The sequence below is a fragment of the Semicossyphus pulcher genome, unplaced genomic scaffold, assembly GCF_022749685.1.
Source record: "Semicossyphus pulcher isolate SPU_LCO1_2020_fin unplaced genomic scaffold, fSemPul1.0.p SCAF_6, whole genome shotgun sequence".
Lineage (NCBI taxonomy): Eukaryota > Metazoa > Chordata > Actinopteri > Labriformes > Labridae > Semicossyphus > Semicossyphus pulcher.
The window spans coordinates 22,461,388-22,485,089 of NW_027211737.1; the positions used below are offsets into that span (position 1 = coordinate 22,461,388).

The 23,702-nt window shown below is 45.9% G+C and overlaps 1 protein-coding gene across 1 annotated transcript in view; it reads right to left on the reverse strand.

Annotated features, from left to right (window-relative positions):
* Positions 1–867: 867 nt before the first annotated feature.
* Positions 868–23,702, reverse strand: part of adgra2 (adhesion G protein-coupled receptor A2) — a 39,581-nt gene continuing 16,746 nt past the window's right edge. Inside the window, exons 2-19 of the mRNA XM_069683753.1 lie at positions 20,879–20,950; positions 9,572–9,643; positions 8,493–8,564; positions 8,317–8,388; positions 7,696–7,859; positions 7,119–7,332; positions 6,847–7,011; positions 6,568–6,766; positions 6,319–6,468; positions 6,053–6,214; positions 5,711–5,911; positions 5,390–5,579; positions 4,778–4,986; positions 4,564–4,691; positions 4,362–4,485; positions 4,131–4,279; positions 3,347–3,436; positions 868–3,192 (exon numbers count right to left, since the gene is read on the reverse strand). Of these exons, the coding sequence (XP_069539854.1) occupies positions 1,773–3,192; positions 3,347–3,436; positions 4,131–4,279; positions 4,362–4,485; positions 4,564–4,691; positions 4,778–4,986; positions 5,390–5,579; positions 5,711–5,911; positions 6,053–6,214; positions 6,319–6,468; positions 6,568–6,766; positions 6,847–7,011; positions 7,119–7,332; positions 7,696–7,859; positions 8,317–8,388; positions 8,493–8,564; positions 9,572–9,643; positions 20,879–20,950 (3,853 nt within the window). The 3' untranslated portion in view covers positions 868–1,772. The remainder of the gene's footprint in view (positions 3,193–3,346; positions 3,437–4,130; positions 4,280–4,361; positions 4,486–4,563; positions 4,692–4,777; positions 4,987–5,389; positions 5,580–5,710; positions 5,912–6,052; positions 6,215–6,318; positions 6,469–6,567; positions 6,767–6,846; positions 7,012–7,118; positions 7,333–7,695; positions 7,860–8,316; positions 8,389–8,492; positions 8,565–9,571; positions 9,644–20,878; positions 20,951–23,702) is intronic.

Sequence of the window (23,702 nt, forward strand, 5' to 3'; positions counted from 1 at the left end):
TGACCAAATGTTTCATAACACCTCATTTTCATGTGTTTTTAAAAGCCTGTGTAATATGCAAATCAGAATACACATGGCTGAATGTTTCAGAAAGGGAAAGAGTGCTGTGGCATTACTGTAACATTAGTAGAAATGTACATTATTCAAACAGCAAAAGGCAGGAGCAGGCATTTTGGCACACACAATAAGATTATGTATGTTTAAAAGTTTATATAATGTTAAATCATCAATCTTTTTCTTCATACTCGGAGAAACTAGTCAGGATGGATTAGACTCAGGTGTGGCCATGAAACCTGAGCACAGATTATAGTCCCATCACCAGAAGCATTAAGTGCCTGAACACGACGACCCTGAAACTCATACAGAATCATGAGGAAGACAAGTCTATCTGAACATGACTGTTTTCCATGAGTCATGGTCACAGGGAATAGATGATAATTTTACCATTTTACCTCACATACATACTATCCTCTGTGCTCATAGTGCACACAGGATATACAACACTTTAACACAATAAAGTACCTTACAGTTACATCATACAGAATGTGAATGTGTTGATTTCATGATGACTTCCTCTCAAAGAACAATAGCAAAAAGCTGTGACAATAAGGTACTTAGCAGAAACACAATTTCCTGTTGAAGATGCTTCCTGAATTGCATGTGTATTAAATTGGTTAAAAAGAGAAGTCCGGCCTTTGTAAGTCAACTCAAATGTGAAGGCAAAATTGATTGAATTTATTGAAAAAAAGAACATGATGTGCATGCAGTGATGTTTCTTGGTCAGGCCACTGGTACATGAAAACCATTTTAAAAATGCCTTTTTTAACCTCTAAAATTATTTTAAGAAAATTGAAATTTGAGTCAGAGTATGGGTTGGATGTCTTCATTATTGCAAAACCTGAGATTTGCCTCATTACTACACATTTCTTATTCCTGACAATGACTAAAAAGTACATTTTCCATCCAGGAGGGGGCAGTAATCAGTCTGCTAGAGGTGAGAATAGAATCAAGTAACTGCATAAACAGAAAGCCAAGTATCGTCCCCTCCTTTGCATTTTGTTCTGTCTTAATTTAATAGATGAGTGGCGCTCTGTCAGTGCAGATGGTAGTACACAAAAATAGAAATGAATGTTCATAAGTCTCGCATAGCTTTTTTAATCAACTCTGAGATTCTGTACAGCCACACTGATACAATCACTCCTGCTGTATGTGGATACAAATCGCACACACACACACACACACGCACACACACATTCACTCTCACACGCACACAGAACATACAAAAGCATACATGACATGAGCACACACAAACAAGTACTTGAAGCAAACATAAGGATGAAGTGTTGTCCACAGATTAAATGCATAAAGTTGTACTTTGGAAATGGACCATCTTGCATCCCATTTCATGCTATAGTTGATATGCATAGAAAAATCACTATTAATAAACAGTAAAGCTTTCATTAGACATCCAAAAATCAACATTAAATGCCAACTTCAGAGATATCTTGTACATTTTTTGTGAAATGAATAAAATAAATGAGTATCTTAAGTTTGAAAATGACAATAAAAAAACCTGCCTTGTTATATTTTTCAACATTTCACAGCAAACTTTTACAATGAGAGGCACAAGTACCAGTTTAGGGTCCTGGATGCCTCCATGATTTTATATCTTAAATTATATAATTATAATAATCAAGAGACCATTAAAACATAACCCAATCATTTAAAGAGTCCATGAAGGTCATGCATAGAAGTTCACATATAAGAATAGGTTACACTGTGGTTTCACTTTTCCACAAACCGCTCTTCATCCCGACGGAGCTCTGTGATTGGTCGGTGCCGCTCATGTCCTGCTCTAACTCCAGCACTGTGTTTTTCAGGGTGCCGTTTGGGGCAGCGGCCCCCGGCACAGTGGTGGTGACACTGTTCAAAGGATAAGAGCAGCGTTTAGTTTCTCGCTCTGCAGCAGCTGCAAGTTTTAAATTGTCTTTGCTGGCACATCGTCTCTGAGCATTGTGCATGGCCGCTCTGCTGGCCATAGAGGGCAGCAGGGGGAAGGGTTTGCGGCTCCCGCTGCTGCCCCCGTCACTCCCCTCTGAGGGGCTGGTCGCCACTGACTCTCCAACTCGCTTCCCATTGGTTAGCGGGCTGGCCTGGGTTTCTGACAGGCTGTGATGGATGCTGCCATTCTCACTTGTGGCCTGTTTGTAAACCGCATGTGAAGAACTGAGGTGATCCAAACCAGAGGGTCCTAAAGCTCCCAAGCTGCCCCCTCCCCCTGCAGTCCTGAGAGCTTTGAGGCGATAGTGACCCCTGCCCTCACCTCGATGGTGATACTGGCTGCTTCCTTGTTTAGTTCTGCTCCCCACTTTCCTCCTCTGGGGGTGCAGGGGGGCTGCTGAGTTAATGGTGGGCAGGACATTGTTTGTAGGCTTGGTGATGTTGTCAGTGCTGGTGCTGGTATTGTTTCCTGCAGGGGCTCGGGTGGTGTTGTTCGGATTGTCTTGTGCCACCTGCAGCAGGTTGGTGAGCTTGCAGGGCCCGGGCCCCACGCTGCTGATTCCACTCGGCGTGGATGATGAGCGAGCTGACGAGGAGTTGTGAGAGTCAGCAGGTGGATGGCAGTTGATGAAAAGCTGTGATCCCTGCTCTGACGTGTGCACGCCACTCCCTGTAGTGCAGGTGTGTGTGTAGGTAGACATGGGTTGGGCGCGGTGATAACCTGGGCAACATGCAAGCCATGAGGCCTGCACATCCAGGCGCCTGAAGCAGTGATGCACCACCAGAAACACCCCCAAAACTGTGGCAGCTATCCCATAGAGACTGCTAAACAACAAGCTGGTGCGTCCTGTCAGCCACATGGCCATGGCTCCACAACACCACAGAGCCACAAACAGGAAGTGGGTCGCCACCAGCACCAAGAACTGTGTCTTCAGGGAGTACTGGTCCTCAGGGGCTACAACAGGGCTTATAGGTCCCACTGCTGAGTCTGTGGAGAGCAGGCTGGTGCTTCCTGCCAGTGCAGGCTGGCTCTCAGTCACAGGGGAGGACAGGGTGGTTCCTGTGCATTCTTTGGCTACACGGTGCCTCAGGCGGACCCCAGTGCACAGGAAGTAGATCCAGGTCACCAACACCACCAGTCCTGCAGGGACAAAGAAAGACCCCAGACTGGGGCGCCACACCAGCCAGCAGCTGCAAGAGGCAGAAAAAAAAGTCAGGAGGGTCAGAGCAAAACAAGGAGACGTCTGTGAATTCAACATGTCACACAGAAGTATTCACTTCACCAAACAAAACAACACAAAGTCAAGGGTTCAAACGGCTCAAGGATAAAAGGAGAAGTACGTACTAAGGGCTGTTGTCTCCGTAGTTGTTGACATTGACAGCTGCAGTGATCCCACAAATGATAAGAGGAACTCCACCCGCTATCAAATAGAACCTTGAATAACAGAGAAAAACATATCAAACACAACTTCCCAGCCGCAGTTTTTTCTTGTTTGTGCTCCAGGATGCTGTTTGACCTTTGGCTGCAACGATGTTTTTAAAGTGCGCTTGTCAGAGTCGTTTTTCCTCATTGTGTTTTTATATCTCTCCGGCTGTCTATAATCTGTGTGATCCTTCTCTCTCTTAGTGTGTGAGTGAGTGTTACAAGGGTCAGTATGGGCTCCAGAAGTCTGTGATTTATTGCCGACTGATCCCATGTGGCTGAGTAGGCAACAAAGACATGGTGGGAGGGCCAGTGAGGTCAGCGGCACAGTGTATGACCACAACGTCATGATCACAGGGGCGGGGGGAGGAGACATCGACGGGAATATTTGGAGAGACAGTGCACCCCTTTAACCACCCTGCTCAGATTTATGATGACCCCCTCGACTTCTGTTGTGTTTCATACATTCCTCCCCTCCCCCTTGCTGTATTCATATTGGCTTATAGCTTTTTCGTGCCTGTCAGCTCTTCTCTGTTATGTCCCTCCAAGTTTCTGCGACACAAAGGCTCACTTTGATAACGCACAGTTTGGGTGGCCGTGCACAAGACCACCCGCGTTCGTCTAAAAGATACGGTATTGACAGCAAACAACAATCTCACAGTACAGGAAGAGGGTGAAGGTGAGCTGTGGGTTGTGCGTCACTGACCTGAGCATTGGTCGCTGAGTAGGTGGAGCAGGAGGCTCTCCCTCCGGCTGTCGAGGCGTTCTCCACACGGCCTCTTTGTAGAGGACCCTGGCACTGACTCCGATCCACAGCAGGGTCGACAGCGAGGAGTAGTGCAGGGCAATGCCCACCTGTCACACGATACAGTCCCGTCAAATATCAAGCTAAAATTCCACGGATCAAAATGAGGACAAAGTGTAAATAAGGACTTACTGCTTGGCAAACCACGGGGTAGCTGGTCAAGCTTATGCCTCCTGCGTAGATGGCTGTAGTCATTGCGATGTGGAAGCAGGTATTCAGTAACGTGTGCCAGCTCTTTCTTGATATGTGAATAGTGCTGCAGGGGAACAGAGTGATATAATGAGGAGATTAAACAAACAATGAGAATTCTGTTTATGCATAGAGACAACAGTACCTGTGGTGCAGTATGTGTGTGATGATGATGGTGAAGAGGCAGAGGAGCAGCAGTGCAGTGTTGGCATAGACCACAGGGTGAAGCACCCTTACAGAGATGGGTGCAGAGTTGGGGAAGTCAGGTACCTCCTAGAAAGAAATTACACATCATCATTAAAGTCTCATTCAACCTTTTGTGATCCTGGATGAATGATAAATACTCATGGTTTTCCTACCTGCAGCACAGCGTAGTTGCTGAGCAGAGAGCAGCGCATGGTGGAGGTGCTGCTGTCGCTGTGGACCAGCTGACAGCCCTCCTGGCTCCAGCTCCCGTGTTTCTCCAGCGCCTTCAGGCTCCACTGGGCCGCCACAGCGTCAGAGCCAGGGGACAAGTGGCGCAGAGACACCCAGATGGGCTCCGAGTGGTTCCACATGCTGCAGCCGTCTGACAGAGAGCAGGAGAAATACCAATTACAGATGCACAGTTTGTCGTGCATTGAACTGAAAAATTGGCCACTGAAAAGTCTGTGTCACTTTTATGTTGCTTCATGAGGTTCTGCAACTTACACTGCTCTTGTTATGTAGATCGACAGGTCTAGTAGCTTAAGTAAGCTTTTATCTACAAGGACAAATCTGTAAAATATTACCAGCACCACTGTTGGTGGAGAAATCGGCTTCCTTCTTGACCCCATGACATTATTGTTTTTAGTTTTATGTCTTACACAGCTAAAAGAACAATTACATGAAAAAGGCCCGGATATGCTAATTGCCCTTCTGGGTGTATTTGAGGATTTCCTTTAAATGTGAGAGAACAAGCTTTTAATATAAAGTCTGAGACTGTTCCTCACCAAGGCCGACAAAGAGGACAGGAGTGTTGACACTACGGCGGCGTGAGTGTTCCTCAGTGTTACTTGAGTTCGCAGACAGAGGGAAGAAGCTGCCGCTTCTGAAGGCGACAAACTGCAGCTTACAGTCTGCAGGAGCGTCAGGAGGAAACAGAGTGGCTGGGAGAGTCACAGAGGCCAGGGCTACTGAGTTCTGCAGGAAAAAGACACATGAAAAACTTGAATGCAATGTTGAAATCAGCGCATCCTGGTACCTATGAGAGCAGACACAATAGGTTACTGATTACACAGTGTGTAGTAAAAGTAGGCTTGCTCATGCCTCACCTTGAGGGGGAAATTATTGAGGGAGGTGTTATGGGAGCCGGTGCTGCAGCGAAATCGAAGCTGCTGCTCGTGAGCAGACTCTGTCGTTTCTGCTCCCAGGCTGCCCGTTGAGACGTCGCGACGCTGATACGCAGTGCACGTTATACCAGTGAAGTGGGCCGGACGGATAAAGTGGGCCTCCATCACGATGTTCCTGGACACCTGTATACATCAAATGAAATATAAATGTAAAGATGGGTTCTGTATTTGTTCACAGGTCATTCAGATAAGGCGATAAGGTGACAATCCAATTCTTCCTGCTCAGTTACAAAAAAAACAAACTAAAACACAAAAAATTTGTACCATTGAGAAATCCTGAGCATGACTGTGCAGCTGAGGCCAGGCCAACGTCTCCAGAGAGTAGACGATGGAGCTGCAGGCCCTCTTCTCTCTCTGGGCGAGTGCGAGGAGCTGGTCGTCCACCTGCATCAGGTTACTGCCCATCTCCACCAACACCTCCGACAACTGGAATAAACGCACACATATATTCAACAGTTACATGATGTTAACGCTGGGAAAAACCACACATGAACCTTTATACAGCCATCTTAAATATGCATATATCTCACCTCTCGCAGCTGTTTGACATATTCCATAAACTTCTCCATCATTTGAGCCACATACAACACATCCACAGAGTCAGTGAAGCCTGCAGCCTCCAGAGTGTACGTGCGCACCTGATGAGCCAGAGTGACGGCGTTGGACACATTGATGGGTCGCTGTAAAGCAAGAACAAAAATATACGAGGGAAAATGTTAGAGGGGACATTTTAACTGATCATGCACTGGAGCAAACCCTGCTCTGACATCACAACTGACCAGGATGAAGGTGTGCAGGACCCGAGTGATGCCATTAGTGTAGTGACAGTCCGTATAGTTAGCTTCCCTCCACTTTCCATTATCATCACAGTATCTGGAGGCCTTTTTCTGCTCGATACCTCCCTCCACAGACATGGAGGGGTAACGCATCTGCAGGCAGTACTGATGAGAGGTGATGCCTGCCAGAGTCCTGGGCCACCTGAGGATGAAACACTGCATGAGAGGAGAGGACTTTGAATCTTTAGCTATGTGATATTAATCACTGTAAGTGTTACTAACCTGAACTCCCCACGGTTGTTGACAACTTTATCCTCTGGACAGAAGGAGGCGCTGTTCTCCAGCACCAGTATTTCCACACTGCGGGACGTGTTGCCCCGCCCGGTGGAAACCACACACTCCCACTCTCCTCTGGCCTCCGCTCGTACGTTGAATAGAATAAGCTCACTGGATAAAGAGATTAGAGACCGGTCATTGAAACACATTACCACCACTGAAATAGTTAAATATTCATCTTTATGTTTATCAAGTCCCTCTCAAGTGTCTCTCTGTACCTTGTGATAAAGGTGCAGTCGTGCAGCACACTGCTCTCCAGCTGGACGCCCATCTCGGGGTCAGAGGTCACCAGTCGACCATTGTGACGCCAATGTAAGGCGGTGATCTTGTCCACCAAGGCGGCGGTGCAGTGGAAGGGCAGCCGGTCGCCTTTAAAGACCACCTGACGCTGGGACGGCAGCAGGGAGAGGGTGTGCAGCTCCAATGGACCGTCTGAAAAACATGAGACACATAATTCTGAATTATTTCTCCTCCTCACTCGTTACTAAACCTCAGCTATATATTTCCACAGAAGCTATTATGACTCTGCAAGTTCAGAGCAGATTAAATACAGGCAGCAGCAATTGGTAAATGAAACCCACAGGATTAGTTGTCAACACAGCTCTGTGATGCTTTTAGAAATATGTCCCTGCTGAGCTGCTTGGCTGCACGTCTGCTCTCCTCGTTCTTAGAAGCACTGGGATGATTTTAAGCAGCGTTATAGTTTCACTGTCATTGTCATCCACAAGCCAACGTTCACTGCAACAAAGCGGTGAACCGCCTCATTCATACGTCTCATTCTAGCCCGACTCTCACCACAGCTCAGCTGGCTCTCTCTCAGTCCGCGCAGGGGTTTTCCCCTCAGGCTCCTCGGGTAGGCACACAGGGTTTCGTCCCCCAACCGGGCTGAGCTGCTGCGGAAGAAGGCCGGCACCCAACGCAGGCCGCAGTCACAGGACAGGTACTCTGAGTTAAAGTTCCTGGAGAGAGAAGGGATGGTCATTTATAATTTTTCATGTCAGTTTTCACTTTTTATTCTACCTACAGCGAATTAAAGCTACTGGTTTTAACCCTGAAATTACTCAACTCTTTTAAGCAAGATCTAGCAGTACTATGTATAAAAATGTTTGGATTTGAATTGTTTGTTGACAGACTTATCTTGTGATTCATGGTAGCCTTGGTTCAAATGTGTTTGATCTACAAATACCGCATAGATGAATGTGTCCTAAATCAAATAAATAGATGTCGAGTAAATCCTCAGTGCTTATTTGACTCTTTCGACAGTCATTGTAAAACACAGTGAGCAAACCGAGGTAAAATAAATTTGAAGTGAAAACAAATGTTATCTTTGTCTTGAGTATTTATTGTTTTATTCAGATATGGAATGGTATGCTGCAGCGTTGTAGAGTCGGAGCGCAGACACTGTCTTAAACTCACACTAGCTTGAGGGACGGCAGCTCCTGAAACACCCCTGGATCCATGGTGGATATGATGTTGCCAGACAGGTTCCTAGAAGAGCACAGAATGAAAGATGCAAAAACAAGTTAACTCGACAGCTTTCCCACACATGGAAAATGCATACTTTTCAGAGAGTGAATTTATGTGTTTCTTACAGCTTCGTGAGATTGGTCAAACCCTGGAACATGTCTGCAGTCAGGCAGCCAATGCGGTTGTTGGAGAGGTCGCTGGTGTAAAAAAACAAAGGAATGTGATGGTTATTTTTGAATCAAGAGGATCTGACTCAGTTGCAGATTGTGGTATCTTGACTCTTTCAGTACCCGTGTTGTTTTTAGGGTATCTGATCAAACACTTCTCATCTAACAGGCAAAACTGTGCAGGTACTCTTGTTTGGGATAAACTCGTGATAAAGGCTTCTATTTCCCACAAATAGACGGCTCAGATAGTTAAACATCTAAATAAGCATGCCCACAGCCCCTAACACTTTCTCTTATCTCTCCTCCACGGGACGCCAGTGAAGGTTTATCAGCAAAGGGGTAAACAAGGGGCCCCTGTTCTGCCGTCCACCTCTGAGTGTGATGTATAGCCACAGCCAGAGAGGGATCTGCTCTGCTGCACCTCTGACACTACCCAGCAGAGAGCCGTCCAGAGCATGTGTTTATCTCCCCCTGTTTGTTTTGAGAAGCCCCAGACCTCGCAGGGAAAACACAAGAAGGGGGAGGAGGGACGGGGAGTCACGCGGAGCTGGAGAGACGACCAGCTCCGACCCTCGCCACAACCAGACGACAGAAAACACAAGGATGTAGCTGCGAGTGGCTGCAAACAGCCGTCCTGTCACATCCAATGCTGGTGAGGAGCCTCTGAGTGGCCCTGAGGTTTCCACAGAGATGACATTGCAAGGCCCCCGCGAGGACCAGCAGAAACACTTGGTGAAGGAGGCCTTTATTGTCACAGCAACTCCAGGAGCTCAGTATAACATCTGCCATGAGCCGCCTAAACAGAATCGGCTGAAGATAAATGTGAGGGGATGTATGTCTGGCTCTTTCCACAACCGCTGGGAATTCAGCAAATGAAAAAAGCTGCTCATATAATTAAAAAACTGCCCTTGCTCCATCATTTGTGTTAAGCCAAAAAATTAAATTCAAAATTTCCATGCCTGCGTCTATAAATGTCTATTAATATGTTTGCTGCTCCTAACACCAAAGGAATGTGAATCATGCTAATGTCTACTTACAGTTTCCGAAGCTCAGACAGGCCCTGGAAGGCCCCGGGCACGATGGTGCTGATTAGGTTGTGCTTGAGGTCCCTGTGGAGACAGAAAATATTAGGTCAATGAGAAAATAATGGAGACATGTCTTGAGTGAATAGTCCAACATTTTAAGAAACAGGCGTGTTTGCTTCCTCTTGCCCAGAGTCAGATGAGAATATCAATACCAGTCTGCAGCTGGAGCCAGCAGCTTAGCTTAGCTTAGCAGACAGACTGGAAACAGAGGGAAACTGCAAGTCTGGCTCTGTTCTGTAAAGCTAACAAAATATGTTTACAAGCACGTCTAAATCACTTGTGAGATATATCTGTACAGAAACTGAAGTGTAAAGAGAGCTGAGGTTTACAGTGGGTAAAGGCAAAGTTTTCAGATAGCGAACTAGCAGAGACCAATAAGCTGCTGCTAACAGCCAAGGTATACTCCGGTGAATAACCCCCTTTAAGCAGTTGATTATGACTTGACCACAAATTTTTATGTACGCATTAAACAACAGTGCGTTCAGTGTGTTAATCACTAAGCTTTAGATGCCTAAATGCAGATCTTGGTATCGTTTGAACTAGCTAGCTAGCTAGCTGTTGCCCCCTGTTTTCAGTCTTTACCACCTGCTAGTCCTAGCTTAAAGGAGCAGTTATCCCCTGGAAGAAGCCACTGCCAGTTAAAGCTGGTGTTCTCTGTAATCGATAGAAGCAATAATATTTGAAGTTGGCGCCATAGCTGTGGAGAAAGTTGTACAAACAGCTTGTGGTTTCTCCCATTCTACATTCCTACAACACCCAGCGTGCATTGCGCCCCTCCCTCTGAAAGGAACTGTCCAGTGAGAGACACTGGAGTGAAATACTACCGTTTCACTGCAGGCAGAAGAGCGGCACAGAATCCGCAATACAACAAGAATATACAGATGGATCGTCTAAAAAATCTTCAGGTCTGCAGTCTACATTTCAGACCTGACAATTTTGAACGAGACATGACATCGAAGGCGGGCGTCCTAGATTGAGGAAGTGTAGTTTAGCGAGCTCCATGGCCTCCGCTAGATGACACATTTTACGTAATCTGGCGGAGGTTTTCCAGGGCCCACTGGAGAAGCAGATAGCGTCCTCCAAAGGCACATTACATTACATTTATCACATTTTTTTCCAAACATAATAGCATTAGCTCCCCATAATAGCATGATAAGACTGAGGTTGAAAATCGGCGAACTGGCCCTTTAATACTTGATGAACAGACATGAAAGTGGTATCAATATTCTCACCTAACTCTCAGCAAGAAAGGGACTAAACATATTTTCCAATATGTTGAACTGTTTCTTGCACACTGAGGGCTTCTTTCACTAAAGTAGACACATTTCTTAACACCTGGCTGCTCCAGTGGGACACAGCGGGGGATTTCTGCACACAGATAGGAAATCTTATCTCATCAGCCACCTGGGCTTGAGGCTAGCAAGATGCAGATTCATGACCAATGAAAACATTAGTGGAATCTAAAACTGCTAGCAAAGGGTTCAGCCATTTTTTCAGCTTGTTTAAAAATGACTCTTCCGGTGATACACTTTGAAAACATAAATATTAATGCCTTGAACTGCCTTTGAATGCTCTTCCCATTCATTACACATACACACACCCATTGGCTTAACTTTAGGGCAGATGCTCCTCTCCATCAGCTAACCTGCATCAGATTTGAATCCAAGATGTTTTTTATTGTCCAGGTGGGAATAGCGGGGTTAAAGCAGGTCAAGGGCAGGGTGGTTATCAGCAGTACGTGGCTGATGGTGGTTGAAATGGGATCTGTGTTTCTACAGCATGAAAAATGCTTGCTCCCATCGGACCATCCACAGAGGAGGATTTCCTTACAGGAGCTCAAATGTCTCAATGCCATGGCTGCATTTTTGTCTATTTCACTTCTACCCAAGATGTCACTGTGGTAGGCCAGACCTCAGGGGATTTTTCTGCTCCTTTTTTCCACAAAGATTATCTATCATCGCTGCCCTCGACCGCGCTGCCTCACACCATGTTCAACCTCAGGCATCTCCAAACCATTGTGTTGTCGGCTCTCCAAGAGATGAGCTATTTTGATCAAACTAGGGCAAGAAAAAAAAAGTTTCAGAAAATGGCTTCCTGTAAAAAAAACATTGGACTGTGCAGTATGGCTGAGATAGAGTCCGAGATCAGAGGTTTGGCTTTAGGTCCAAGCTCTCGCTAAGCCATCGCTCATATCTGGATTATAGACGGGAGACAGGTTATAATGATGGAGCAGAAGCTGCCTGGCCCCGGACCAAAAGGCTGAGGTCTGTTGTGTTTGTCTCAAAGCAGGCAGTCTTGGACAGCGCAGCAGAGCTCTTTGAGTGCCTGCCAGCTTGTTAGACGGACACTTTGTAACAACTTCACAGCTTTTTAAAATGGTGGAGATGTTTCCACCCCTGTGAGTCTGACCAACAAGTAAAAATTCACTGATAAAAAGGAAGATTTTTTCGGGAGTATTATCCAGTATGTATGGCCCACCCTAAATGTACATGTGTTTCTGTGTGTCAGTAGCTGTGTAGGATTTGTAGACCAGGGCGAGGGGGGAGAACAATGCTGCTGTTTCCAGTCTGTGTGTCGCGGGGCTCATTAGTGCGGCGATGAAAGGCGAGGCACTGCCCACTGTTTCCTCTCTCTGATGACCGTCTCTCCCGCCCCGTCTGTCCTTTTCACACTCAGACACACACATGAATTTGCTGAGTAACACTGACCTCCACTCAAACATGCATTAGCAGTGAGATTAAGACAAATACAAGATTACATGATAGGTTCAAATGTTCTGTTTTAACTGTCTAAGAAATATTGCAATTACTTCTGTACTATATATATATAAATAATGTCACTTAGTGCATGTATTTAGATGCAAGACTAACTGTTAACTAGTAGTTTACTTTTGCAGTAGCTTGCTTGTAGCTCAACTAGTATAGTTATTAAAGTAATAAATATACTTTTTTTTGCCATTTTTTAGTCTACAATGAGTCTTCCTATGAATAATGGGGTTATTGTGGTATAAGTATGTTAACAAGTAGATATTTTTTTGCAACCAAATCACTTGAGCGACACTTTTTGTGTTTGTTTTTTGGCCTTTTGTGCCTTCCCTGTCAGAGAGAGAGGATTATGGGTAGTGTCAGAAACAGGGGAAGAGAGAGTGGGGTATGACACGCGTCAAAGGGCCGAAGGTGGGAGTCGAACCCAGGCCCGCCGCCTTGAGGACTGTAGCCTCTGTATGTGGGACACGCAATTCAACCACTGAGCTAAACCAGCGCACCACAAAATATTTTAATATTATTTTGCACCACGTTTTCTAAGTAGCTTCAGTCAAGCAAATAAGCTTGGCTACCTGCTGTAGTTCAACTGCTGTAGTTCATCCATCTATCCATCCATAATCTATACCGCTTATCCTGTTCAGGGTAACGGGAGGGCTGGAGCCGATCCCAGCTGTCATTGGTCGAGAGACGGGGTACACCCTGGACTGATCGCCAGTCAATCACAGGGTTGACACACAGAGACAGACAACCTTTCAAGCACACATTTACACCTTTGGGTTTTAGAGTTACCAATGAACCTAATGAGCATGTCTTTGGACTGTGGGAGGAAGCCGGAGTAACCGAAGGGAACCCACGCATGCACGGGGAGAACATGCAAACCCCACACAGAACTGGGGTTCCAACCCTTTAACTGTGAGGCAACAGCGCTAACCACTGCACAGTGTGCAGCCCTGCTGTAGTTAAAAGCTTTTAAAATAACTTCCCTATAAGTGCACACAAATGTGCACGCACAAACACACATTTTGCTTTGCTATTCTTAGAAGACACTGTATCGAGCTGCAAAATTCTGTTCGGAGACTTACAGTAAACATAACCATGACCCCCAATGAGCTGCACAGATTTTAAGCCAATGAATAAGGCAAGAGAGCCACACATGTACACGTGACAATGACAGTGTGTAGGTTAAAGCACTGCTTAAGATGAAACACACATCTAACACCTGCATTTCCTGCAATCCACTCCTTTACGCCCAGCTGCAGCAGGTCCTGTGCTGAGTGTGCTTTGGCCTGAAGTGTGTCCGCAGTCCGCAGTGCGTCTGCTACACTCTCTTATCACCACAATGGGGAATGTGGAGGAGCTCACCAGCGCACACAGCACTGGTGGCGGGCACTTAGCCGTATCATAACCCAAATTTCCATAACCACAATATAGACTAAATCTCCGCTGCAGCCCCTCGCCACTTGCCCACACTCTCAGATTTATTTCCAACTTTATTGCAAACCTACAGTTTGAACAGCAGGCCTCACACTCAGGCGATGACTTGTGTGTGTGCCCTCCGGAGCAGACAGCGCCCGGCCTGACAACAGCTTCACAGCCCAGTGGCCTTCACACTGATGACAACAGCTGTCACCGAGCCAGAGGATCAGAGGCGAGACGAGGAATACTTCAAAGAGGGCATGAGCATGAAAATATCAGAGTCCCAAAGGTCAGACGTTGCAACTTGTAGCTATTAGTTTTTAATTTCTTCAGTAGCAGCATGTACTTCTCTACACGCTACATGATTGGTGGTGACATGTTATTGTGTCTTTGAGTTATGCTTTGTAACCTCGGGGGTGCACTGCTTTATCCCCTTCGCCACATGAGGCCTGTGTGACAGACTCGAGCTCACTCTCAGGCCAGGAGAGGCCATTGTGTGATGCCGCGGGGCCTAACACCAGCGGCTGCCATTAAGAACGTCTCTTTCCTCTAAAAACTCCTCCTGATCAATGGGGCTGGTGCTCCGCCATTCTGGAGAGTAATTTCTCTGCGGGTACATGGGATGAGCACCTGGGCCCCATGCAGGCTGGAGAGGAGCGACGTGCTCGTAGGGCAGCGAGAGGGTAATAATGAAGACATTGGTCTGTAAAGCGCTCCAGACGTGGAGTGCTCCATTATCAGGAGCACAGCGGCGAGGGCTGGAGTGCTCCACTGACATTGTTCAGGCCCTGGCCCCGGAGGGAGCTGGGAAAATGAGTGAAGCTGGGGAACGGCCACTCATTATCGCCAGACTGGAATCAAGAATTTCCTGTTCCTGGATTTTTTTAATGGAAAGACTTAAAGGGCCAACGTCGTCTGATTCATCTCCATATAAGAAACCGCCTGAAGACACAAACAAACATTTAAGTCTACAGATGCATTAAAGGTATGTTGGGAAAAAAGCAAAGGGGGGCGAGTGGCACCTCGGTTCCTGACAGAGGTCAGCGGAGACCATTTTTGTGCCGCGTGTCATTTCCTGTCTGGTTGGCGTCTCTCGCAGAGGCCCTCGCTCGTTTATTTTTACAGTTTCCTTTTTCCCCTTTTTTTTACTAGCTAGCTTTCCCCTGTAGGGAGGGGCAGGTGGGTTAGGGGTTTCAGAAGTGAGCAGAATCGTGCCTGTGTATGGCCCCGCAGACCCCACCTCCCTGCTCCTCAACACACTTGCTCACAATGGGGGCTCTGTAACGCCGGCCCCAAACGTACTCCTGCCTTCCCCCCAAAACAGGAAACCGGGATCTGCCGAGCTCTTGTTTTTCTACTAATTTCCTGCTTTGCTGCCCCTTCCCCAGATTATTTTCTTTACTTTTTTCTGGTTCCTCTCTGATTGGATATACCTAATCAACCTTTTGTCCACGTTCATCTGGAAACAAGTTGGAGCAGTGGTGAAGCTAGGGGAGCCAAGCTTCCTTTTTTTTTTTTCCTACATTCATAAAACTGCTTATATTTGGATTACAACTAGACACACTCTTTCCGGGGCAATGACCACCTGATCGTACACTGATATTACTGTACTGTGTTTTAAACGATTTAACCCCCCAGATCTGCTTTTGACGGACATGGACAGAAACTGCGGATCAAACCACACAGTCGTTAGCGGCATGCACAGAAATAGCAATATACACTTTTATTTGAAGTGTAAAATTTCCTATGTTGATTATATGTTGCCATAGTGTGCAGAAAGAGGAGCGGGAGATGATTCTGCCAAGGAAAACTCTGGATCCACGGACTGTTATTGACTCGGGTTCTGGCTTTGGAGCGAAGAGGGTAGTGCCAATTTTGGCATCTCTGTTGGTTTTCATAAGATCTCCCAGCATGCAATTCATTCAGAAACAATGAAAGGCAGTGTAAAGTTTCAATGGATCAATGGTAGATAATAATATTTACTTTATTTATTTGTCTGTGAGATTAACAATGCAGCCTCTTACGGTTTGACACGACAGTTTCCTGACGAGAGAAAATGCGGCGAAAAGACTTTTAATTTGAAAGTTCCAAAAGACGTTATAACTCGCTTCATTACAATTATCAATGAATAGAGAGTCTCATGTCAGCCAGTAGGTGGACCACAGCATGCAGAGAACGGGGAAGGGGGAGGAACAGTGAGAGACCCAGAGAGCCGGGAGAGGGGAGACGCAAAAATACAGCAGAGGGAACACAAACGGAAGTGGGGGGAAGTAAGTCCAGAGAAAGCTCAAGTTCCTCTGCCATTGAAACCATATCAAGTTTGCCGTACGAGTGTGCGAGAGAGAGTTACTGGCGTATAAAGCGTACGATTTGGTAATGGGCTTATGAGGGGGCTCACTCGCTGTTTCAATAAACCCCCAGAGCTATGACTGAGCTGGGCTCGCAATACAAACACACCCCGTTCCTTCAGTTTATCTGAAAGACACATCTGGAGTCTATCAACTCCAGCAGCACCCCCCTTTCTGTTTCCACTCTCCAGCACGCTTAACCCCTTCCTCACCCGCTCCACCCCTTCATGTCATGCACTCTCATTAGGTGACCGTAAGCGGGGGCCACTCGATGGCGTGTGCGGGGAAACATACACACTCTAATGTTCAATTTTCTGCGAGGAGACTCCCATTTTCATCCTCCACAGCTGGACTCAGACCGGTTCGCTCGTACAATCTGAACCTTGTCTTACTCAAACGGGTCTAGACTGAAGGGCTCCTTGCCATGCTAACACATTCTCCTCTGTTTTTACTACTAAAGTGCTGCCCACCTCTGCTTTGTTCCCACTCATCAAAGTAATTTGCTTAGCCTGTGTGGAAATATTGTTAATCTCCCACCAAGAAAAACAACCTCAGATTTATATAAGACAAACTGCAGGAGAGTGCTTTCCTTCATCCCCCCCTCCCTCCTTCTTCCTCTCTCTCTCTCTCTCTCTCTCTCTCTCGCTGCAGCCATCATACCATCTTTAGCCATCGCGGCTCCACTTCCTCTGTGTCAGATGGTAAAGTTGTTTAAGTTGGACTACTTCCTAACCCCAGCTGCTCAGAATGGCAGCGGCGATTTCAAGGTTGGTTCCACTGAGGCTCAGGAAAACGCAGAGCGTCCCGTTTTCTCCTCTTTCTAAAACAGATATTATCAAGTCAAAAAAGTAATGAATTGGCGTAAAAGATCTTAACCATAATGTGATAATAGTGTATATGTTTTCTATCATGCGGACATTTTCCTAAACATGCACATTCTCACGCCCTGTGGGAGTTATTGCTCACAGCTTTCAGTGCAAACTTCCTTTAACTCTTGTTGCTCTACCAGCGTAAATCACAAGCAAACCCTTCTTTCCTGCTCTTGGATGCTCCTGTTTTTGATGACCTTGCATGATATTTCCTGTGCATACTCGACAAAAGTAGACTTTCAGTCCTATCTGGTACTTTAGAGATGATTTCAGGCTCTCTTGTTGACAAAGTCCATCATGCTGCCAACACCTTGAGCCTCTAACGTGTCCTAACCACAAGCCTCACTCCTGCCTCTCAGACCTGTTCGCTGCGAGCGCCCCGCTGCTCCCTCATCCATCATCATCGCTGCCCTCTGCTCTCCCTCTCTGCTCCCTGCTCCCTCTCTCCCTGTAGGGCGAGCAGACCTGGTAATGAGGGCCCCTTGTGCCCTGCCTGCCTGCCTGTCCTGTGTCCCATGGTGCAGTGGGGCCCAGTTGGACAAGAGCCAGACTGCCTCGGCCTCTCTTTGCTCATTATTCTCATTACCTCGCCTCAAATCAGCGCAGGACAGGCTGCTGGGATCTGTCCGCAACTCATAAAGGTCCCGGCTCGTTAGTGGGGCTGCCAGCGTCAGCTCGCATCAGAAAGGGCAGGAACAGAGGTGGAGGTACTAAAATAGGTGCATGAGTGCAAAATCAAAGGCCTGATGGTGTGCATGAGTGTGTCTTCTTTTGCATAAAGCCAGGTATGATTCAACTGGTCCCAAAAAGCTGGAACAAAACGAGGTATTCCAAGATCTAAATGTAGCTGTTGGATGGCAAAGCTGTTTCAAAGAGCTGCAAAAACACAGTAGTCCAGTAAGAGGGCAAAACAAACAAGGCTAAATTGCTCCTCTGCACTTGGGTGGTTTGGCAGGTTATGAAGGCAACAGTGGCTTTGAGGAGGTTTGTCCCAATGAAAGGGCTAACTGTGTAGATCGCTGCACTGTCTGGCCCGGGCCTGGAGGAGGGTGGCCTGCCCCGGAGCTGTATTCTCCAGCAAACAACAGCAGATCAGACTGCATTCAACGCTGAATAGACGTCTGTGGGTGTGAGTGTGCGTCTGCTGAGAGAGTTACCAGACCTGTTTGAAATGACTGGACAAGTAGCAAAGGTGCCCATACTAGGAAACACACTCAGAGTTACGGTGCACTCAGCAGACATGGACCAAAGTGAGAGTGTGTGTGTGCAGCCAGGGAGCAGTGTTTATCCTCAGCACATAGGGGAAGAAATGCAGTGTAATTCCCTGATGTGTGTTTACTCAGCCCTAGTGGGCTGGCCTTTGATTACAGCACTGACCACAGAATTTGAGTAACTGCTCACTACTGCTGCAAATGACAAGCACATGTAGACGACACACTGGAAACAATGAGGAGACCTGGAGGAAGATGGCGGACTGAGGAGACCAAACAAAACTCCAAACTTTACTGTAAACTCGCTTCTGTTTTCATTCCCTCCGAACCCCTCCATCACTGTGAATTTCAATGTTGCATTTTTCACATCAGACAGCAATTTTACCATGAGCTCAGATGTAATTATAAGCTGTGCAAGGCTCAATTAAAGGTTGAAGACGTCAGCGTGAGTGAGCAGACCTCCACCGCTGTGTGTCACAGAGCCAGCAGAGGTTGAGGCAGAGGAGTGAAATGAGGCCTGCATGATTTACGTTATGTCCTCTCCTTACACCAGACGCCCACATCCCTCTCTTTGTGGTTCATATGTGTGTGTGATGTGTGTGCGTGTGTTAGTTTGCCGCCTGTTCTGTGTCTCTTTCCCAGGTTTTTTAGTTATGAAAGCTCCACCCTGTTGCCCCCTGCTAGTTTTATCACTGCTGCAGCCACAAGGGTCTGTTAGTGGGTGAGCTCAGGTTACCCGACCCACCGACCCCACGGTGCTACAGGGAACTGTGTCTGCACTTACAATAACAAGCAACATGGGCTCATTTTACATCAAATACTTCAAGCTACACATTTACTTTAACTTCACTTTACTAGCCTCCAAAGTAGTCACAGGATCTTGGTTAAGTGTCTTCCTGTCAACAGCTTTATCAGCATCTTTTGAGCCAGAAAGTTGAGGTGAGAACAGAGGACGAGGAATTATCCACCCACGGTGTGCACATGCCAGACACACAAACAGCAACTCAGCAAATGTGGCTTCTTGCTCTTGACTGGCACGTCTGGCCTGAGCTCCAGCAGGTAGCTACTAACAAGCTAACAACTGCAAATTACCATATTTTTCTTTCTTTTGACATTTTTGAGAAGCTTGTTAGCTTCATGGGTGGCAGCTCCGAGTGGCATGTGGAACTAATATACCTTCGAAATACCCACCCACCCCCTGCTCCATGTCTACCAGACTACAGTATCCAGATTGAAGCCGCGCCATGTGTTGTTAGCTACCAGGGCGCTATAAAGCTTTACTGGCATGCTCTGTAAAACAGAACACCTTCTGGTGGGAAAAACACATACAAGATGTAATTCTCACATCAGAGTATCTGAGGAGCCAAGAGGGTTAGCTTGTAGCTGCTAAATGCTAGTCTTGTCTGTAGCCCCTTTTACACTGCCAGTTCAAGGTGGGATTATTATGCCTCTGTTACGTTCAGTCTTATAATGCACGGAGGTGGAATGGAGCTGGCATCAGAGGTAGTAAGAGAGGCGAAACGGCGTCTGTGTAAACTGCAGAGCCGACAGGGCAGTGTGTATTTGAAGCACGCGTTATTTGTTACACCTCGCGCACGTTTTGCTTCCGCAGCGTCAGAACGCTTTTCAAAAACACACACTGGGGCGGCTCTACACCGGAGCTTCGTTATGGCGCTGATGAGAACGCAATGTAAAAAAGGCTTATGATAGGCTACATACCGTATCATTAGCCTGTAGTGCACGCTAACAGATGTCTAGCTAACATGCAGATTCTCAGCATTTTCACTTTTTAAGCCTGCTAATATTTGCTAACACTAGCATTACTAGCTAGATTACAGTTTTAGATCACCATTTATAACAACTAGAATCCTTATAATTCACCCTCTTGGTAGCATAAATGTGCCAATGCAATCTATCCAGTAGTTGTTGGTATACTTTGCTTAAAACCCAAATTGTCAACCTCATGTTGCTGCTAGAGGAAAAGCAAGGGGATCACCAGTCTTTAGGATTTATCATCTTGGGACCATAACTGTTTGTAGAAAATTTCATGGCAATCCATCCAATAATTGTTGGGACATATGAGTTTACAGGAGATCAAAATGGTGAACAGCCAAACCAACCCACATATGAAGCCATGTTGCTAGCATGGCTAAAAAAAAGCATTGCTCGCACTATGGCACCTCTCCTGTTTGTCACCAGGACTGCCATTCATTTGTATTCCCTTGATTATTATCCTGTCCCTCACCTGTCTAACACCTCATTTAAAGAGATAACGGTGCTACTAAGAAGGTCAGACTGTCTGCGAGCCACATGCGAAGCTGCCAGCACACACCTCCTCCCAGAGATCTCTCTTATCTTGTCCTGTGGAGTGGGGCTTACCTGATAATGAAGGGCTGAAGTGTAATTATGTGAACTTTTCAACATAACTCTGTGATAGCCGGCCAGAGTGTATCATCCTCCCTGCTGGACCGAAGCCCATGATTGGATATAAGTGCACAGAGCTGCTCAGATCTCACTGATATCCTGTCTGTATTTCTCCACAAAGGCCCCGAGGCAAGCGAAAGTAACAGCTCACGCATGGATGCATCGTGTAAACAATCGTGACATTGCAGATGTGAAGAAATAGGATAATGAACAGTTGGCTACTTACAGTTTCTCCAAAGCAAGAAGTCCAGAGAAGGATCCATTTTTCAGAACTCTGATTTTGTTGTGGCTCAGTATCCTGTAAGACACAGAAAGAAAGCAAATGTTAAAGGCAATAGAGGCTAACCTTATGATGCTAGCTAAGACGAGGGTTCAAGTTTTATCAAACGTACAGTGAAAGGGTCAAAATAGGAAGATGAGAGGCGACTGAAACGTCCACTCGGCTCTGCAGTCACGCGAGATTAGCCTGACCAGAGACTTTAGCTTAAGATGTTTCCAATTAATGCTAAAGACGGAATCGGACATCAAGATTAGGAGGGAAGCTGTAATCTTGATAATCATTCCGCATACATTTTTACATCAAAAGGACGTCTCTCCACATCAAACGAATGGCGGCACAGCACATGCTAATTAGTCGTTTCCCCACTGGTGAATCACTTGGCTTATAGGGCTCTTATCGGACCAGAGGGCAGAGTGCCGCAGGACACACTGGAAGTGAGGTTGAGATTGTTTTGTCTGACAGAGGATCATAGGAAGTGGACATTTAGATGATTCACTTTGCTCTGAGGGACTTAAAGGAATCATTTTTGGGGAAAACACTTATTTGCTTCCTTGCTAAGAGCTAAAAGAGAAGCTCGATACAACTTCCATGCTGTATGCTAAATAGGATGCTATAGAGAGCAGGTGTTTAGCTTAGCTTAGCATAAACAGCATCCAAATACACTAACTGGCCACTTCATTAGGTACACCTGTACAATCTAATTCAGCTCAATGCAACAGCACTGCCATGGGTTCTGCTTTTATCAAGTTTAGTTTTTGTTGACTTTTGTTGGCCATAGTTTAAGGTGGTGTTGTACTGAACTACATTATGTTGAGATGCGTCTCTAATTTTTTGTCCTCCTTGTTTACATACATGAGGGGGCAGAGTATTAGAAAAAATATAATGCAGCTCAGTACAGCCCCACCAACAACTATGACCTTTGACACTGAAGTATCATTGAATTAACACCTCTATGACAGCTTATAAAAAAGCCTGTACATTACAGGCAACATAAAAGCAAATCTAATGACTGAGCTGGTGTATTGGATCACATTAGATTATATTATATGATATTAATACTTTTATATTTACCAAATATCCTTTTTAAATTACTAATAAGGAATTGTGAAGTTTTAACTGTATGGAGAACAGCAGGGAGAAGGTTGAGGTGGAAAGTCACAAAGCACAAACTGATGGGGAGAGGGGGTTTACACTGTGCATCCTGTTTGTTGTTAAATTTAGACTATGTGCCAAAAGTACGGGTTTGCTTTATATCGCGTAATTTCAGGAGACAAGGTTCAGTGTTTCCACCTCTTTGCCCGGCCCGGTGGCTCCTCAGACCTGCCCCGCGCCTCCTCAGCAGGAGCTCAGGGTCCAGCAGGCCAGAGGCCCCGCTCTGGCGACAGCCTGCCATCATTAACACACCCTTCAGTTTCACATCATCCTCGCTCCTACCACATGGTGCTTAATGGGCTGTGGGCGACATTAAGTATGTTCTTAATCGAGAGAGTGGAGCTGCGTGAGCGCCTTTAAAAGAGGGAGCGGACTGTGAACAGTCTGTGAGATTTACAGATTCAGCAGCAGTCTCCCCCTCCTCCTCAGCTCCACCCCCCTGTTTCCTGCCACATCAATAAAAACACCGCCTTCAGCTCTGCACCTTCCAGCTCACTTAATGACCAGATTTAATCATCCAGTCTCGGTATACAGAGACAAACAGGCCTGAAATACTTTAAAACTTTACTGACAACAACAATGTGAGGACAGAAAGTTTGTTCAAAAACAAACAAAAGGTGAAAACTCACATGGAAAGGAAATCTTCTCTATATCCTGCACACCTCAGTGAAGATTTTCCTACAATTATCTTCTAAAATTAGAAACAGGAGATGTGTTGAAAGTGGGCTGCAATCAAAACATGAGCGCTGCTTCACAGAGAATGACTGTAATACTGAAACTGAAGCCTCTTAGACGGTTTCACGTTGCGTTTAAACCAAATTCATCCTCATTTCATGCTGTGCTGTGAAATGTGTCATTTCAGTAGAAACACAAAATACACATTTATTTCCAAGTTAAAGCCTCAAAGATTGACATCGTTCCAAATTAGAGTCTCGTTTCTGGCTAAAAACACGGCATGTTCACAAATCATCAGCCAAATGTGGAAACAAATCACAGTTATTAAGTCAAGACGTTTTTTAAAGTCGATTTCAGACCAGCGCGGAGTCATATCAGGGTGTAGCCTGTATTTGAACCTGTGACTCCAGGACCTTAAGGTCTCTCTCTTCACTCTGGGCACAATATCTCTCCTATAACTGGATGCAGACCCGAGATGAAAGCTGCAGAAGAACCGGAACTGCCTGAATAATTCAATGCAGATAGGAGAGGAGAAAGTCACATCTGGCAAAAGAAGCAAGCCATTTAATTCAACACAGACAGTAAATAGTTCCTCTCTGACTCCGCTTACTATGCAGAAAAGAATCTAGCCACATGTTTGGATTTTGTGTGCATGTATGTACATAAATGTCAATGCATTTTTAAAGGGAGCAACACGATATGATTTGCATAATTCTTCCTTAAAAATTTCACAGATGTGTTTGTGTGCGCGTTTGTCATCCTATCACAATAATTGTCATTTGTGTCAAGTTAAGATATTTCAACACATAATATTTCAATTATCTTGCTACTTTGCGCACCAGGACTTGAAAGCTGACTTTGACAAATAAACAAAACCCACAAAATGAGCTAACTGAAACCCTCACGCAGACAACAAAAGGAGCTGATTTCCAGGAACGCGGGG